Below are 16,795 nucleotides of genomic sequence, written 5' to 3'. Positions count from 1 at the left end.
TGAGTGTTGAAGTGCCTAGCACAGCTGTAAAGAGTTATGAGATCGTGGTTTATGTGGCCTGTTGTTGGCTTATGTGGTTTGGAAACAGCGTAGGCAGTTTATCAACTCCATACAGTGTGGCTTGGTAGGAGATCGTTATACGGCATGGTGGAATCGTCCAACGAAGGAAGTTGTGCAGATTCGACCCCAGACGCAAGTAGGTACAATGTGGAGCTGTACGGTGTGCGCAGCAAATCAGGCAGACTCGTTGAGTCATTTTAACATGTATCACGGTATTCTTCTCGGGTAATAGTTGGTATGAAATACGCGTAGTTGCAGGATAGCGTTTTGTAGATCAGTAGATGCGAGCTATATCGGATCGGCGCCTTGCACTGCCAATGCTACGGGCAAAGGTCTGATCGATGCCGGGCTCCGAACCATAAGTTTTGGCCTAGATGTAGCGGTGTATTTTAGGCTAAGATCTTTTCGGAACCGGTCTTGTCGACCCAGCGACTGCTTTAGGCGATATCTATTAACCTGTGCTGCTGTAGCATCGGCTACAGATGAGCCAGTAGGATATTTACGTCTCCACTTTATAGGTGGTGAAGATGAAGACAGTCGTCAGATCACGAAAAACCGTCGATCAGGCAGACGCAACGTTTCAAGCAGCGTGGCAAGTTCTCCCAGAGGAACACCCGACAGTCTGAGGTCTGGCCCGCTTCGCCTTCTGCACAATGTTTTAAGAAAACGCGATTTTGATCTCACTGATTCTTACTCATCCGACTCGGAAAGTAGCTGCGGTTACCCGCTTTTGACGGCTCTGTCAAGGACACCATCAATAAAGAGCATTCCAGACGCTCCATTTCATCCGATGGTAAGCAAAACGTGTTTTGTGCAATATGTAAGATACATGCAACGCCGCCTATCAATTGATGATCATTCGCAATTCTGTTAATGCTCATTTTCCCTATCAGTTCCAGCTAGATGCAAGACGGCCACCCCAGAGGACATTTCGTGCACGGAAACTTCGACCGGCCTCTGCGCAGTCTCTAAGTTCCAGGCCTGAATACAGCAGCAGGTACAGTGTACTCTACTAAACACGAGTCATACGCCTCTGAATTACATCCACGCCAGTGCTGCAAGTCTCAAACCCGCGAAATACATTTTTCCCAACGATTGGCTATTACCTGTTGCCACGAAGCCTGTCTACGACAAATTGCAGTTACAGTTTTAGAGACGGATCAAATGCTTCAACACAAAGCGAACAGCCTTTTGTACATGTCGAATAGGCCTATCGGCTACTTCTACCGATCTGTCACTTTGGCTCCAGGTTACCTAAGTATATTGGGTGGCGATGAGATTCTAGACATTCATTCACAACCTGAGTGAGGTTCACCCCCACAGCGTCCACAAGACAATAAATAACATCAGTATCAGCTTTTTCATATTTTATCATTTCGAAACACCACAAGACTGTGATGGAGTGATAAGATAGGAAGGTATTATACCGACTTGGAGCAGTGCTTGAAATCAGACACCCACCTGGGCCTACCTTGGCGATGTAAATTATAGGCATGCACATTGGATGGAAGGGAAGAAGGGATAACATAAAATTAAAGTGATGAAAATGAAGACGTATGTTTCAAATCATCGAGGTTGATATGTCAGATCGAGGTCCGATAACCTTGTGGGCTAACAATACACCTGTACCGTTCGCTGCTATTTTGGAACAAAAACTTGAAAGTTCAACTGCACTTGGATTGGTAATCCGGACTTTTTAGAAATAAAATGGGAATCAGAAAGGTAATGAACCCGTGACGGACGCACCGTTCCGTTGCTTCTGTTCTATAAGTATGTCTAACAGACGGCATTGTTTTTTGTGAACCTCTTCTTCAAGTTCTATTTTTCGTTTCACTCGCATCATCTTCTCTTTCAAGAAGTCGATCTTGGCTTTGTGCTCCGCACATGCCATTTCCAGCAGTCTCTCACCTCCCGATTCAACAGGTTTTAAAACTGAAACGTAAGAATAATGATAAAAGTTTTGATAAATATTCTTAATATTTTTTTGTCAGAACGGCATTTGTTAGGTATGACAGTGGTTTCTTTTCATAGCCGTGACCCACCTCTCAAAGTTACGCTCGTAAGAGAAATGATTCTCTGTGATATAGCTCTGTAACGTGACAGCAGCAGGTGTTCATTAACGAAGTAAGTCTACTGTTTTACAGTACTCGAGTTGTTTTTTCCTAAACTTGCGCTATTTACTCAAGTAGTTATGTCATGTGTTTAGACAAGTGGTTATGTCTATGTGTATAGATTACTTCCACTTTGGCAGTTGTGCCGGCAAAACTACTAACTTTTCTCACTTTGAAAAGTAAGAAGTTGTATTGGAATAAGCTGCAACATTCTTAATTCTTCGAAAGTAGCTACCTAAGATTAACTGCTAGAATCTCGTGACCCCTCAACCAATTCTGCTTGAGTACTTTTCAGATCGATACTTCTACTTGTAATTGAATAGGAATTTACATAGTGAATTTTACTTGAGTGGCAACGCTAACTACTTCGGCTCTGCATCTGCATAATAGTGGCAGACTTTTTTATGGCATGTGCAGTAGGGCTGTTCAAAAATAACTTTTTGTGGAATTCAACTGGTTACTTGATAAAATTGCTAGGTTCCCTAAAATAACGCTGCAAACCAATTTTGACTCAATTCCAGCCTATAGAAGTATTGCTATATTAGAAATAAGTTGGGCTTTATTTAATAAAAATTTTAACAAATTTTTCAAATCTACTGCTGCCTCATGAAATTGTTAGGTTGTCTCAACAAAACGATGCACAAAAAATTTAGCTCAACTCCGACCAGTAGAAGCGAAGTTATTGCTGTACAAAATTTTGGATTTGAAAAAAAAAATAGACAGCGGCAAATTTTATATTCAATCATTACCTATTAGATCAATTCACCGTAAATACTATGATTTCAAATCATACATTTTGAACATCAATAACACTTCACTTCTACTGGTTGGAATTGAGCCAAATTTGTTGTAAATGGTTTTTTCAGACAACCTAGCAATTTTACAGGGTAAACACTAAGATTTGAACATTTTCAAGACAATTTATATGAAAAAATTCTGAACTCATTTCTTATATAGCAGTGCTTCTATAGGTTGGAATTGAGCCAAAATTGGTGTATAGCGCTTTTTTTAGGAAAGGTAAAAAATTTATAAAGTAACCAGTGAAATTCGAAAAACAAGTTAGTTTTGAATAGCCCTTATGTAGCCTACAGTACAGCACTCGACCATGTAAATATTTTGTTACTGTTGTGCTGACTTCCGGTCATTCTATTTACAAATTTTGGCATTTTTTCGATGCATAATCGATACCGGTATTGGGAAATTATCCTTGTTCACCTGTCAGCCGCGATCCCCGAGAAGCTGAGTGAGTGAGTCGACCAGAAAGCACACGTTAGAATTAACTTGGCAATACGGATCCATATATTTTTGCTGCACTAAGACGAACAGAGCCAACTCAACTGTTTGCGAACTTCCAAAGTGCCATGCGGGCCATCTGAAAATGCCTCCATGGCCAACCGGGCAAAAACCATTAATGCACGGATAGAGAACTTATGGATTTTAGCTGTCAAAAATTGGTGAAGCAGGTACAGGATTGGCATACAAAGCAGTAAAATTATGAGTGTGGTATAACGTCTCAAAATGAAGGACTTTTGAACAAAGGTGACTACCTACCTTCCTCTGTACTTGCATCGAGCTCGCCCAATTGTGGAAGAGTAGCTGTTTCAGTGTCCAACTCGGAGTCTGGCAATATTGGATGACATTCATCCGACTCATTTGATATTGCATTGCTTTCATCTGGATCAATTGAAATTAGCTGGAAATAGAATTGCATTCATCACAATGAGAACATAAAATCGCCAATTCCCAGCGACAAGGCCAAAACATGGGCATGGATTGTGAAATTTTGAGATTTTAAAATAACATTCAAGATATAGACGTTATATTTTCTTACATTAACTTTTGTTTGCCGACATCCCGGGCTGGAATCTCGGTAACTTTTCCACAATTGCGGAAAACAGGATTGCCACCCTAGTGCGCATATGGTGATAATTTCAGCAGTTTTGCAGGTGCACAAGACATCGATTCCAGGTCTTCCTTTATATCTCGCACATTACTGATACCACACAGGTATATAGCAATTTATTCAACTGATACAAACCTGCAGTGTAATTGGAGATGATCCATTTTCTTCGCGGTTAACATCCATTTGCCTGGCCGCCCTTGCCTTTAGGTTTTTATGTAAAGCTCTGAGCTTTGTCCAATGATCTACATTATTTGTATGGCTATTGTTGTTGAACTCTAGACGAATATTTTCCCACGCCGAGTCTTTGGCAGTGTTTGTCAATCTATTGGTCGATTTCTCTCGCAGGATCGGCCACTTTTTCACAAGACTAGCTACTAGTTGTCTTTCGTATTCTGTGTACCGTATTCTCTTCCTTCGAGACTCCATCTTTGAGAAAATATTCAGATCCAAGAGCAAGCGTAGCGATCAAGCATGTAGCAAACTCTCAAGTCACAGCAACACACGATTGGAATGTAGAGCCACGATCCAAATTCACGAGCTATTGTGGTTACGAAATAATTCAATATCCACAGATTAACGCAATTCTAAGCAACAACGTGCGTAAGTCGCTGAACTGAATTGAGCCGAGATTACACGGTTCACTAGTTATCCGAGTTTCACTAGTTATCCGAGCTCTGTATTGAAACTCGGATTGGGCATAACATAACATAACATGGACGGGTTATATTTTTATCTGAACAAGTCACAGACAATGTACAATGCGATAAGACACAATGCGATGTCATGAACAGATAGGAGGATGTAGAACGACACGCATCAGTAGCGATCCTTTACTCTAATATCCACCTCGGCCTAGAGTGCCCGATGTCACAGTTCTTTTTCGATGTTGATCTCTTTGAAGCCGCGGCCCTTTCTACTAGTTCTTTTCCATTCATTGTGAGTGCTTTCTTTCGTCGGGTTTTTTTTGGGCTCTTTTTCTCCCTCGTTTCGCCAGACCGCATTGCTACGTCCTGAGCGACTCTCTCGTTTCGCCAGACAGCATTGTTGCGTCCCAATGCCAATCTCTTTAACAATGAAAAATTCGAGGCTGATTGTGGGAGTTCCAGGGCCACGAGCGGAATAAAATTTATATTTGCGTAATCAGTGCAGAGTCAGCTTCCGATTGATACCCGTTTTACCAAATTTAATGCTCGGCAAGCCGGTCAAAAATGACCGTCAAATTGCCTGTAGCCAAATGGAAATTGTGACGTGATGCAATTTCACTGAGGCGTGAGATTTGCCTGTGTCGACACCATATAGGACACTATGGTTCCATAGTCACATTCCATACTGCGATACAATGGTAGGTATCATTACAACAGTGGTTCTCAACCGGGGGTCCGTGGACCGCTGGGCGTTCACGAAGCATTTTCAGGGGGTCCGCGAAGCCTCGAAATAATTAATAACCTGTTTTGTATTGTTTTAATTCGAAAAATCACGAGGCATTTTCGCTTCAATACTAGCAAAACTCCAGAGCTCACATCAACAGAATGGCCATCTCAGATGAAATATACAATACATTTGGGTTATAATTTTCATCTGAACAAGCTACACATACAATGTACAATGCGATAAGACACAATGCAATGTAACGAACAGATAGGAGAATGTCGAACGACACGCATCAGTAGCGATCCTTTACTCAAACATCCACCTCGGCCTAGAGTGCCCGATGTCACAGTTCGTTTTCGATGTTGATCTTTTTGAAGCCGCGGCCCTTTCTACTAGTTCTTTCCATTCCTTGTGAGTGCTTTCTTTCTTCAGGTCTTATTATCTGGGCTTTTTTGTCGCCGACGGGAATCGAACCAAGTCCGCCTTCTTGGTAGGCGCTTATCGTCACCACTACGCTATCTCCCCCTACTGTACAGACTCAATTTAATTGCTTGATTGTCAACAGCCTACTGATACAAACATTTTGCTGTTTAGAGATGTTTTGTCGGGGATTACGGGGGGTAAAGTTGGATGAGGTCAATCATGGTGACTTCGAAATGTTTACAAAAAATCCATTTTCCATAATAACTGCGAGATAAACTGCTAGACCAGGGGTGGGCAAACTACGGCCCGCGGGCCACATGCGGCCTGCGAAAGGCTCTAGAATCGTATATAAAATATTGAAAAAATGCGCAGTAAAAATCTAATTTCTGCAGGGAGTCGATTAAACTTTTTCTCATTATAATTCACCATGATAATTATAAGCTATTCCGACCAGTGTTGGGATCAAGTCACTACCTTCGAGTCACGAGTCTTTTCGAGTCATTGCACAGCACATTTTGACTCGAGTCAAGTCAAGTCAATCGATTTCCGAAGGTGACTCGAGTCAAGTCAAGTCACTCGATTTTTGGAGGTGACTCCAGTCAAGTCGAGTCAAGTCAAGTCAAGTCACGAGTCAAGTCACAATTCAAGACAGGTTGCCTTTTCGAAGTATGAGGCATGATTACGTCATTGAATTTTGCTAGCTGTCTGAAATACAGATTAAGTGGTCATTGATTCCGAGATGATGAGCGAAGATAGAGTTGAATATATACGCAAGAAGGCGCTGTATCGCTCACATATACGTACAACTGTTAAATTACGAAAGTAAGTTAATAGTTACCAGTCAACATAGAAAATAGAGAGATGAATTGATAAGATGAAATACGTTACCCATTTAAAAATTGATATGATACAATTCGAGCCTGCACCAATTTTCGAGGACTATATAAAGTAGCCTATATTCGAATTCGATTTCAATAAAACAAGAGGTTTGGTTAAGGTAAGAACAGTGAACAGAAATATACATTTTGCTATTTTATTACTTTACTAGGCCTACTAGTTTACGACAACGTAAGCTGTAAGCGTCGATCATCTCGTTTGCGGTCAATTTATTTGTGAGAGAACAATGGAGGCTCAGTGAAACGCACGATCATTGAATGATTGGTCGCTCTCACGGGTTACACCAGCGTTTTGCGAACAATCGGAACATATGCAAGATACAGTTACTTTTATCCACACTGATTAGCCTACTTGATGACTTGAAATTGACTCGTGAATTTTGCTCCGAGTCACGAGTCAATCCACATTTCTGATACGCCGAGTCAAGTCAAGTCAAGTCATTTTAGCAAAGTGACTCGAGTCAACTCAAGTCATACGAAATTGGTGACTCGAGTCTGACTCGAGTCAAGTCATTACTCGTGTCATCCCAACACTGATTCCGACTAGTATATTTTTATTTCATTGCTGGTGCGACAGCCCGATCGCAAGGCCCACGCATTTTATGAGGTTTCAATTGCTAAACGTTACAGAAAGTCAAAATGGGAATGACTTTCTTTATATTGGCAACTCCAGCAAGTTTATTACGTTTAGTGCTGTAGGCTACTTGGATAAACCAATTCGCACGTGTGATAGGTAGATTCGTTCTCTGTATGTGCAGAGATATTTTTATCTGTAAAATCTATTTATTGCATATTTGAAGCTAACATGGTTATGACGCTGTCAGGATTGTGTGTCCTGGAGTTGAACCAAAAGTAGAATCAGCAAATCTATAAACAGATCCCTGCTCGCAAATTCAAATCTCCATTCTGTTCTAAGAAGCGGGGCAACCGACTTTCATCCCTATAGTTTTGAAAATTGGTTATATTGAAGTTGACCAGCAGCCTATGAAATCTCGCCAATGTTTCTAACGCGTGTACCATGTCCTCAAATCAATGGTTTGGTTTTAAATAAAAATCTTCCACATCAGCACTATATAACAAAACACCAATATCGCGTTTTGGTTTACAATCCCAATTTTATATAGTGCGACAGGCGAATGGATTTAGATGTAGAATGCTCGGTCGACGAGTGTTTTTCTTTACAAATTGGTTACGAATGAGGACGATCCACTTATGTATTATCTCCATATTTCTTCGGGGGGCGTGTAAGCAGGGTTGTAACCAAGTCACAATGGCTCCGAGTCACCAGTACTAGTAGCAATAGACGAAATACCAATAGGGTGGTTACGTTACTATTCTTCAAAATTACAATGAAATGTCGGTCTTGGCCGTCTGAATCTCGAGTCATATGACTTGGTTCGAGTCATGCGCAATGACTCAAGTCCAAGGCTCGAGTCAATACACAGATTGACTCGAGTCGAGTCATTTCCGTATTTTGAGAAAATGACTCGAGTCAAGTCGAGTCATCCGAAAATCGTGACTCGAGTCGGAGTCGAGTCGAGTCATGACTCGAGTCATTACAACTTTGCGTGGAAGCATCTGAAAGGAGGCGCGAATCCGCAGTAAACTGAAAAAATCTTCGCGCTCCGCGGTCTTTGCCTCCAGTTCATGATTGTTGCTCCGTCTATTGTCCATATTTCATATTTGATAATTCTCTCGTCTACAGCCATAACCGTCAATGCCATCAAACCATCTGTTGGGATTGCTAGCATTCTGATTTCTCTCTTGGATATTTTGAGATATCACGATAAAGGGGGCGCGAAATTTTTCACTCTCATAAAGGGGGGCGTGTCTAATAAAGTTCAAGAATCACTGCTATATGATTAAATAACAATATTACCTTTTGGCTAATAATCTCAATGTAATGTAGTGTGGCCCGCAAATGGATTTATATGTTGAATGCGGCCCGCGAGCCCAAAAGTTTGCCCATCCATGTGCTAGATAGAAATGACCAGGCTTGACGTTATCTGCTTATTAAAAAACTGTTTGTCAATTTTGGTGGCATATTTGTCGCGATCATACCGAAATGTGTCGTCGGAAGCGTTGTGCGTTATTATTACATTCGCCACCACCTATATTTGTGGAAATGGATTTTCGACACTTGTTGATATCAAATCGAATGAGCGGATTGTCCAAGACACGACCACTCATTTCAAGAAATGCAGTTGCAGAATTCGCTTTGAAATATTAGAAGTCAACCCGAGTTCTACATGGATAGTATGATCTTATTTTCAAGAAAAGTCATTTTGTTGCTATTTTACACCAAGCCTACAGTTATCATTTGCACGAGACCGATGACGATTGCACGATAATTGAGCTAAATTTGAACTGAAATTTCGTGGGGCTCCACGGGGTCCGTGACGGTCCAAAAGGGGTCACCGAAGACAAAAAGGTTGAGAACCACTGCACTACAAGCTCCGTTACACAGTATGCTAGGGTTAAGAAACCAATTACTAAACCAATGTTATCTCTGACTAGACCAGGGGCGGGCAACTTCTCCAGTCTGCGGGCCGGATATAGGAAAATTAGGTACTTGGCGGGCCGGATTGCTGAATCGATACATTATTCGCCCATTTATCCACGTATACAAGGAAGATATCGTATTTAATGAATCTATTTCAACGACAGCAATGCAACTTCAAAGCCATTTCTCGCCAATAATGACGAAGCCAATGTGGATTTGAGAACAGCATTCTCATACAGCAGGGGTGGCCAATCTTTTTGCCAGTCACGGCCGCATTTCGACTACTCATGTAGCCTACGGCCGCATTCCAGGGAATGGTCGTAATGAACTAGCAGGACGCCAAATAGGCCTACTCATGTTAAAGTGTCTATGTCCATTTCCGGTGAACTCCGTACTAATCTATTAAATAATGTAGGCTGTTCATAGTCGCGCCAAGCGCGAAAATTTTTTCAGATTCATTCATGAATTTCGTCATTAAAATTAGTAGTTCTTCATATTATTTCTCATCCCATGTGATCAGATTCACCGGTAGAGTTGATGGAGGGCTGTTTTCGAAAATTTAGGGCAGTTTATGAATGATGATGTATCTTCGGGCAGGCCAATTATTATTAGTCACTTTGTTGCATGCTGTTCTTTGCATGTCTTGACCTCCCGTCAGGATTGTCGGTATAGTGAGGAGCACACGATTCCGAGCTGGTATTTCTATATGAGGCGCATCTGTTCGCAACTGTACTGTGGGTCTCTGATTGCAAAGTGCACAACTATATTAAAATCGAAAAATAAAGTCGCATTGAATCGCGCCCTGCGCGAAGAAAATTTCAAGAATCATTGAAATCTTTCAAGAAATCGGGAGTCAATTCGTAAATTCAAATTCCACGTCGACGGCCGCCGACACCTACTAATTGAATTACGTGTCCACGGACGCACAAATTTGCTTCTACGGCCGCAGGCTGGCCACCTCTGTCATACAGGTACCACCATGTCTGCTTCTCTCTGATCAATCAACAAACGGTGCAATCCTTCATTAAGATTTCAAGGCGTTCAATAAGCCCGGTACTCCGAATTTACCAAGATATCAATGCATTAGGGTTTAGCAGGTGACGATATAGCGTGGTTGTTAAACTGTGTGGCCTGTCTATCTCCATATTGAATTCATGCGGGCCGCGGCCTCGAAATTTGAAATTGGCCCGCAACCCGTTTTCAGTTGGCGACACCTGGCACAAACGGTGTCTTACAAAAGCGTAGAAGTGTGCGCCGTGCTACAAGTCCACGGTTACGGAATCAAAAATACGAAATATCGGCCTGGTGTAAATGACCATTGTCGTCTACAAACACCATGATTACCACAAATGACATTAGGGTTCAGTACTTCGTAAATGCCGATAATGCAAGTCTTCTCGCTTCGACGAACTTACGCGTAAGATCCACCCTCGCACGCGGCGCATGCTTGTGTATATAATAACAAACAGTCACTAAAATTTGATGCATGTGAGCAAGTAGTGGGGAATCTCGGAAGACTGGGGCCGGCGGGCCACATAATCATGTAAGACGAAAAACTGTCCGCGGGCCGTATGTTGCCCGCCCCTGGACTAGACTATAGACCAATGATTCTCAATTTCTCTTTTGTTGCGATGCAAATTCTATATGTTGAAGCGGTGGCGACAATGTGATTTATAATGTAATATAACAACTTTGAAACTTCCACGCTGACGCTCACAGCTAACCCTAATATTGGTGACGCTAATGCCGGAAATGCACTATTGTAGGCTTACCATATTTTGGAAATCTAAAAAGAGGACACTTTTTCAGAAATCTGAGACTTGACAATCCGTAGAAGAATTCTCAAAAATTGGTGAATTTTTCCCACTTTGTGATCGGTTGACTAAAAAAAAAAAGGTCAACTTTTCACCGTGTTTCACTCCGAAATACCCGCCGGAGTGTCACTTCTGTGCTAATTTACGGCATATCACTCGCATTTGGCTCTAAAAGGACACTACGAGGACACTTTCAAAAAAGTCAAAAAAGAGGACAAATCCTCTTAAAAGAGGACGTATGGTAACCCTACACTATTGCCATCAGTAAATCAAAAGCAAAAAATTTAAAACCAACAGAAAAAAGCGAAGAAGCATGATCGTCACCCACACCCCTTGAAAAGAATCCCCTGAAGTGTTACATTTTAAATGGAGGATATCAATGAAAGAATACAGATTAATTAGGACATTTACTCAAAATTATTATGAAATCATATATGTCGTCCCGGATGCGACCCGCGGGTGTTTGACACCCCAGGTCTAAGCTATAATAACATGTCCTATGGCACATTTAGATCTTCCATTGCTGGTGTAGACAATCATACTGATCACGGGGACGAAGAAGATGTTCTGGAGAGAGAAAAATCTGTAATCTCTCTTGCGCGGAGGCCCGCGTCAGCTCCGGACGGGGCAAAAACGAATAGGAGAAGCTGTCTGAGAAGCAGACGTTCCAGCCCGAAAGTTTCTTTCGCCCCTGTCAAAGACAGCAAGTCTCACGTTCAGACGCAAACCCACGAAGCCTTGGATGGAAAAGAAGTTACTTATAAAACTGTCGCATCAGCGGTAGGTCGAACTCATACAGCCACTCAAACTTTACCAACTCTTTATTGCGACCCAAAGATGAAGTACGAGGAATTCTTTCGATCAGAAAAGGCAAGTCTGCAATCAAAGTCGATTCAAACTAACGTGAATTTTCCAAGAGGGATGGAGGAGAATGTAGATAATTATTTGGACTTTACTATAACTGCGATCGCGAAACGACAGCATTACGAGAGATTACGAGCTAATTCAGCCCGTGGACCGCGAACTCAAAAATCACCGGACAATACAAAGATCCAGGTATGAACTAGGCCAGGGACGGGCAACATACGGCCCGCGTGCCGAATCCAGTCCGTGACGTGATTTTGAGCGGCCCGCAGAGATCTTCCGGTGGCACATGATAATGTGGCCCGCGGCAATAGTCTGCCGCAATCCCACACTATTTGCTTATTACGTCAAATGATAGTGACTGTAATATGTTATTCTTTAGTGTGTGTGTGTGTGTGTGTATGTGTGTGTGTGTGTGTGTGTGTATGTGTGTGTGTAGAGTGCGAGAGTGGAGCTTATGCGAAAGTTCGTCGACACGAAAAGTTTTGCATGTACTCAACCGGAATGAATTGATATCTTGGTAAATTTGGAAAAGAATCACAACCCTTCGTTTGTATAATACATTATACCAGGGGCGCGCAGCATCCGGACCGCAACTACTTGCTCATGCACTACCTCAAATTATAGTGACTGTAGGTTATTCATTCATTTTTTCGGACACAATTAAAATTGATCTTTAGTTATTCTTTAGTTCTTCGTATTTTTTGTGTACGACATGAAGCCAGAGTTCAAAAAACCTGTAAACAAATTTCATCGACCACAGACGTCTCAACTGCTATTGAAATACATTACATATGGAATAGGCTCCTGTTTTGGTTACTATGCTTCAAACTTGACATTTACATTAAATGCGATTAATCCTTGTATAGGTGAATGAATACGCGTTTATTGTATCGATTCAGTACTCCGGCCTGCCAAGTACTTCATTTCCTCATATCCGATCCGCCGACCGGAGAAGTTGCCCGCTCCTGGACTAGGCTATATTTCTTGCAATGTAAATATGCTATATGACAACAGTTATTTTCACGCGATCGATTGTCAGTGGTTTACCCGTTTCGATTTGTCAATAGCGCTGCAAGTCTGCTCTAGCAATTATGGTTACGCGGAGCCGTGTCGGTGAATCATGCCCAAGGCCAAGAACAATCTGTACCACTCCCCCCAAAAGGGCCACGCAGCATGGGTCCGACGACGAGTACTTCAATTCCTCCGAAACATCTTCAAATATATCCGATTCAACACGTAATTTTTTTGATCCTGGAAGAAGGTGCCCATATTTACTTAAGCGTAACCAACCCTCGTATTACAATGGAAATGTATTTGCTTCAGTGCGAAATATCGTTCTCACGTCGCCCCGCGAACTTGCACCCACGGACATGCAAAGAAATCGTACCAGCAAGGCATCAAAATCACCCCGAATAAGTTGGCAAAATTGAAAAAAGCTTATGGAAGTATGTGTTCCGTTCTGGTGTAATAACTTAAACTATACGTCAACAATTGTATAGGACCTTGATCCGGTGTGTATCAGCTACATTCATGTGTAAGGCTATTGTAGGGTCGAGCATTAGTGTTAACTTGAAACCAGAGTGGTCAAAGTATATCATTGTTGATACTCAAGTAGAAGTAGAAGTAACGTCATAAAATTTACAAAAGGTAGTAAAATGTCATAACTACTTGAAGTGGAAATATAGGTCGGAAAGTTACTCAAGTAAGTAGTTTCAAAAAGTAGATCTAGTCGAGGGATCGCATACGATTGACAGTAAATCGGAGGTGACTTAATTATAGTAACTACTTTGGAAATTGCAAGGTGCATCGTCAGGACTATTAATGGCACTGCAGCGGCTAAACTACTTTATACTTTACAAAATCCACGTCAAAAAAGTAATTATTTTGCCCAAAAAGCTGTTACGTAGCGGTGAAAGTAGTATAAAACATAAGAGCACGATAAGTAAAACCTATACTTGAGAATTTCGAAAAAGTATAAGGAGTAGGCTGACCAGACCACCTTTGGTTGCAATTGTCAAGCTGTAATAAAATTCGAGTAGGACACACAGGATCACGTCTCGCAGTTGTAACAACATCCCGTCCTATAATGCAGCGAAAAGTTTTGATTTGAGTGGACTCGCTTTCTACACCAAGAAGCTACGTTTGCCGATGCACGGCGGGTACAAAAGCGTGTCGTCTCGGGAAGTTGACGACATCGTGGAGCGACTGAGCTCCTGCAGATTATCATGCGGACGAATGCACGATTACAGCGCGTATGTTGATCTTCCTTCCCATCTGCCTGTCTGCGTTTGTTAAAATGCAGGGCAGGGTTGTAATGACTCAATTCATGACTCGATTCGAGTCGCGATTTTTTGGTGACCCGATTTGACTCGAGTCATTTTTTCAAATTCGTAAAATGACTCGACTCGATTCGAATCAATTTTTATATTGACTCGACTTATACTCGAGTCATTTTGCATGACTCGAACCAAGTCATATGACTAGAGACTATAGGACGATCAAAACAGGTATTTCATTGTAACTTCGAGAATATAGTAGTCCTGGTTAAAAATATTTTTGTTCTGTTTATGGCAGTGGTCGGAAGCCCTTTACGTCGATAGAGCCATATTTAGTTATTTCCCTTTTCAATTGGGAATGCCGATCCAATATGATTGCACAATTCGTGACGTCATGGCTAGAAAAAAAATACAAAAATTAAAACATGTTTTAAACATGTTTGTTGTAAATGCAACCCTAGTTACAACCCTGTCCAGTGTCCATATATATATACAGGCAAGACTCATCGTCGGTTCCCAAACGACGGAAGCGAAGGGAATGCCACACTGCGCCATCGACGCGGGGGTCGAGCCGAACTAATCACGACGGAAGCAGGCCGAATGCTGGGAGAAACAAGAAGAACAAGATACCAAGGCGAGGCAACATTTTATGACTCCAAGTCATTTGCACAACTTTACTTTCCGAGATAGCGCAGTGGTATAATCCGCGGCTGCAACACCAATGGGTGCGGGTTCGAGTCCGACCGAGGTCGACTTCCGAATTCCGATATCTAAGTGTTGGAGGTTTACCTAGGCTCCTCCTCGCCACCTCATCCGCGTTAGCGGTGTCTTACAAAAGCCTAGAGGTGGGCCGTGCTATAAGTCGGCAGTTACGGAAAATACAAAGAATATCGGCCTGGTGTAAATGACCACAGTAGTCGACAAACACCATGAATACCCCAAAAACAAACAAACAAACTTTCCGTTCCATAAAAAGTAGATCTAGAAATTTGATGAAGGAAGACTTGTCATGTTCAAAACTCATAATATATATTACATGTCATCAGCGTAATATAAATCACGGAGCGACTACGACAGTCCTGTGTAATTTTCGCAGACGTCCGGGTTATCGGCGTTGATTCCAGCAGTCAGTCCCCAATTTCCAATACGCTGACAAGTTTTATATGAATCGTGAACCTAAATTACAGAAAATTTGATATCGTGGTGTTGAAGGTCTAACAATAGCGTGACTTGGAATGTGTATTTTGAGTGTACGATGATTTAACCATTGAATTCGCGTATATATTTGTCATACAGAAGGTCGAAACATCCAACAAGCGATCGAATGAATCAAGAATTCGGGATGGTACTTACGAAGAGTTTAAATCAAATCGAAGACAGTCTTTCTCGTGCGAGATACGTAAGTGTGCTCGACTGATAAAATACGATGGTAATGTCATATATAACTGTCTAGTATCCGGTACTTCACCAATTCGAGCTTTAGATTGTCGTCAACTACTTCCAGTCTGAGAATCAGGGTGCATTTGGTACATATGATATAGAGAATATAAGATTTGCATATTAAGCATTAAATTCACTGATCAGTCACCGCTGATTTATAGGTACTGTCCAATCTCTCCGGATACGTGTCGGCGTCGCCCCCAGAATGCCGAAGGCGCAGAACGACATCATTGAGAAGCGCACGTAATGAACCATCGCTGGGGTAATGTAAGAGATCGCCTTGGAGCATTTTTTCGTTATTCAAAACTGACTTGTTGCCACATTGGCTTAGCTCGGTTACACAGCCCATATTTCCAAGCGATAACACGTAAACGATAACGCTGTTATTTTACAGACGGTCGCTACATATGGCCCATGACAACGTTGATGGCAGAAGACATGATTTATCGATAGAAAAAAAGATCAGAGAAGCATGGAAAGCAACACCATGCGAACAATTATCCCCAGAATGGATAAATATTACCAAAAAGACAAATTCAGCTGACGAACCCTTTAAATCTCCATACACCCCGTTCCTGGGTATCAAACAGAGAACGCTCCCACTTCTCGTCCATGCGCAAGGAGCACGATCCAATTTGATGGATCGATCTGATGGAGCCAGTGTACCAAATTTTCATTGCAGCCGTACTAAAGCTGAGGCGGTCTTCAATAACTGCAATATTTTGACAAAGTTTCCAATATTACCTAAAGAGCATGGTGTTGAAAAAACAAACCTATTAAATTCTTAACCATGACTAATGACTATGTTACTTTCGGGGTCGCGGGTTGATTCAGAATCTTTGCGGGACCACAGCATGCGTTACTAAGATCTTCCAGAATACAAATTACACACTGCAATTCTAAATTAGATGATTTTTGGCATCGCTCGACTTACGCGATCTTATCGAACAAACTGCGGCACGCGCGACACGGATTGTGTTCATATGCAGTATGCACAAATGCCAATGATGTTGCGGACTCAGCAAAATTATATGCCACTCTAACCATTTCGAGTTTTAGCACTAGTTCAGTTTATGTTGAGTTTCAGAAACAATCTGTGATCCAACGAAGCAACATACAGCTTGCATCTGG

The 16,795-nt window shown here is 41.9% G+C and overlaps 2 protein-coding genes across 6 annotated transcripts; one reads left to right on the top strand and one right to left on the bottom strand.

Moving 5' to 3' along the window:
* Positions 1-6: 6 nt before the first annotated feature.
* On the top strand, positions 7-16,458 carry LOC145445242 (uncharacterized). Of its 4 annotated transcripts, XM_080323409.1 has the most exons (12): positions 7-196; positions 579-853; positions 954-1,057; positions 11,594-11,861; positions 11,919-12,137; positions 13,016-13,209; positions 13,272-13,393; positions 14,041-14,200; positions 14,721-14,858; positions 15,521-15,623; positions 15,826-15,926; positions 16,059-16,458. In XM_080323409.1, exons 1-12 carry the CDS (start codon positions 145-147, stop codon positions 16,450-16,452), a joined length of 2,130 nt encoding a protein of 709 aa, XP_080179535.1. In that variant the 5' UTR covers positions 7-144; the 3' UTR covers positions 16,453-16,458. The 4 variants fall into 4 exon arrangements, with proteins under 4 accessions (XP_080179535.1, XP_080179533.1, XP_080179534.1 ...); XM_080323407.1 differs by having other exon boundaries at positions 11,594-12,137; XM_080323408.1 differs by having other exon boundaries at positions 11,594-12,137; positions 13,272-13,397; positions 14,048-14,200.
* Positions 1,413-5,355, bottom strand: LOC145445245 (uncharacterized). 2 transcript variants are annotated; one of them, XM_080323415.1, is made up of 4 exons: positions 4,210-5,355; positions 3,723-3,864; positions 3,387-3,553; positions 1,855-1,992 (listed from the first exon to the last, which is right to left on the bottom strand). In XM_080323415.1, the coding sequence occupies exons 1-3, from the start codon at positions 4,498-4,500 to the stop codon at positions 3,390-3,392; spliced, it is 597 nt and encodes a 198-aa protein (XP_080179541.1). In that variant the 5' UTR covers positions 4,501-5,355; the 3' UTR covers positions 1,855-1,992; positions 3,387-3,389. The 2 variants fall into 2 exon arrangements, with proteins under 2 accessions (XP_080179539.1, XP_080179541.1); XM_080323413.1 differs by lacking the exon at positions 3,387-3,553 and having other exon boundaries at positions 1,413-1,992; positions 4,210-5,339.
* Positions 16,459-16,795: the final 337 nt, after the last annotated feature.

This window comes from Botryllus schlosseri, chromosome 8 (assembly GCF_051294905.1).
Source record: "Botryllus schlosseri isolate E-star chromosome 8, Bs_hap1, whole genome shotgun sequence".
Taxonomy (NCBI): Eukaryota; Metazoa; Chordata; class Ascidiacea; order Stolidobranchia; family Styelidae; genus Botryllus; species Botryllus schlosseri.
The sequence above is the reverse complement of the archived record's forward strand: the minus strand, read 5'-3'. Positions and strand labels throughout refer to the sequence as shown.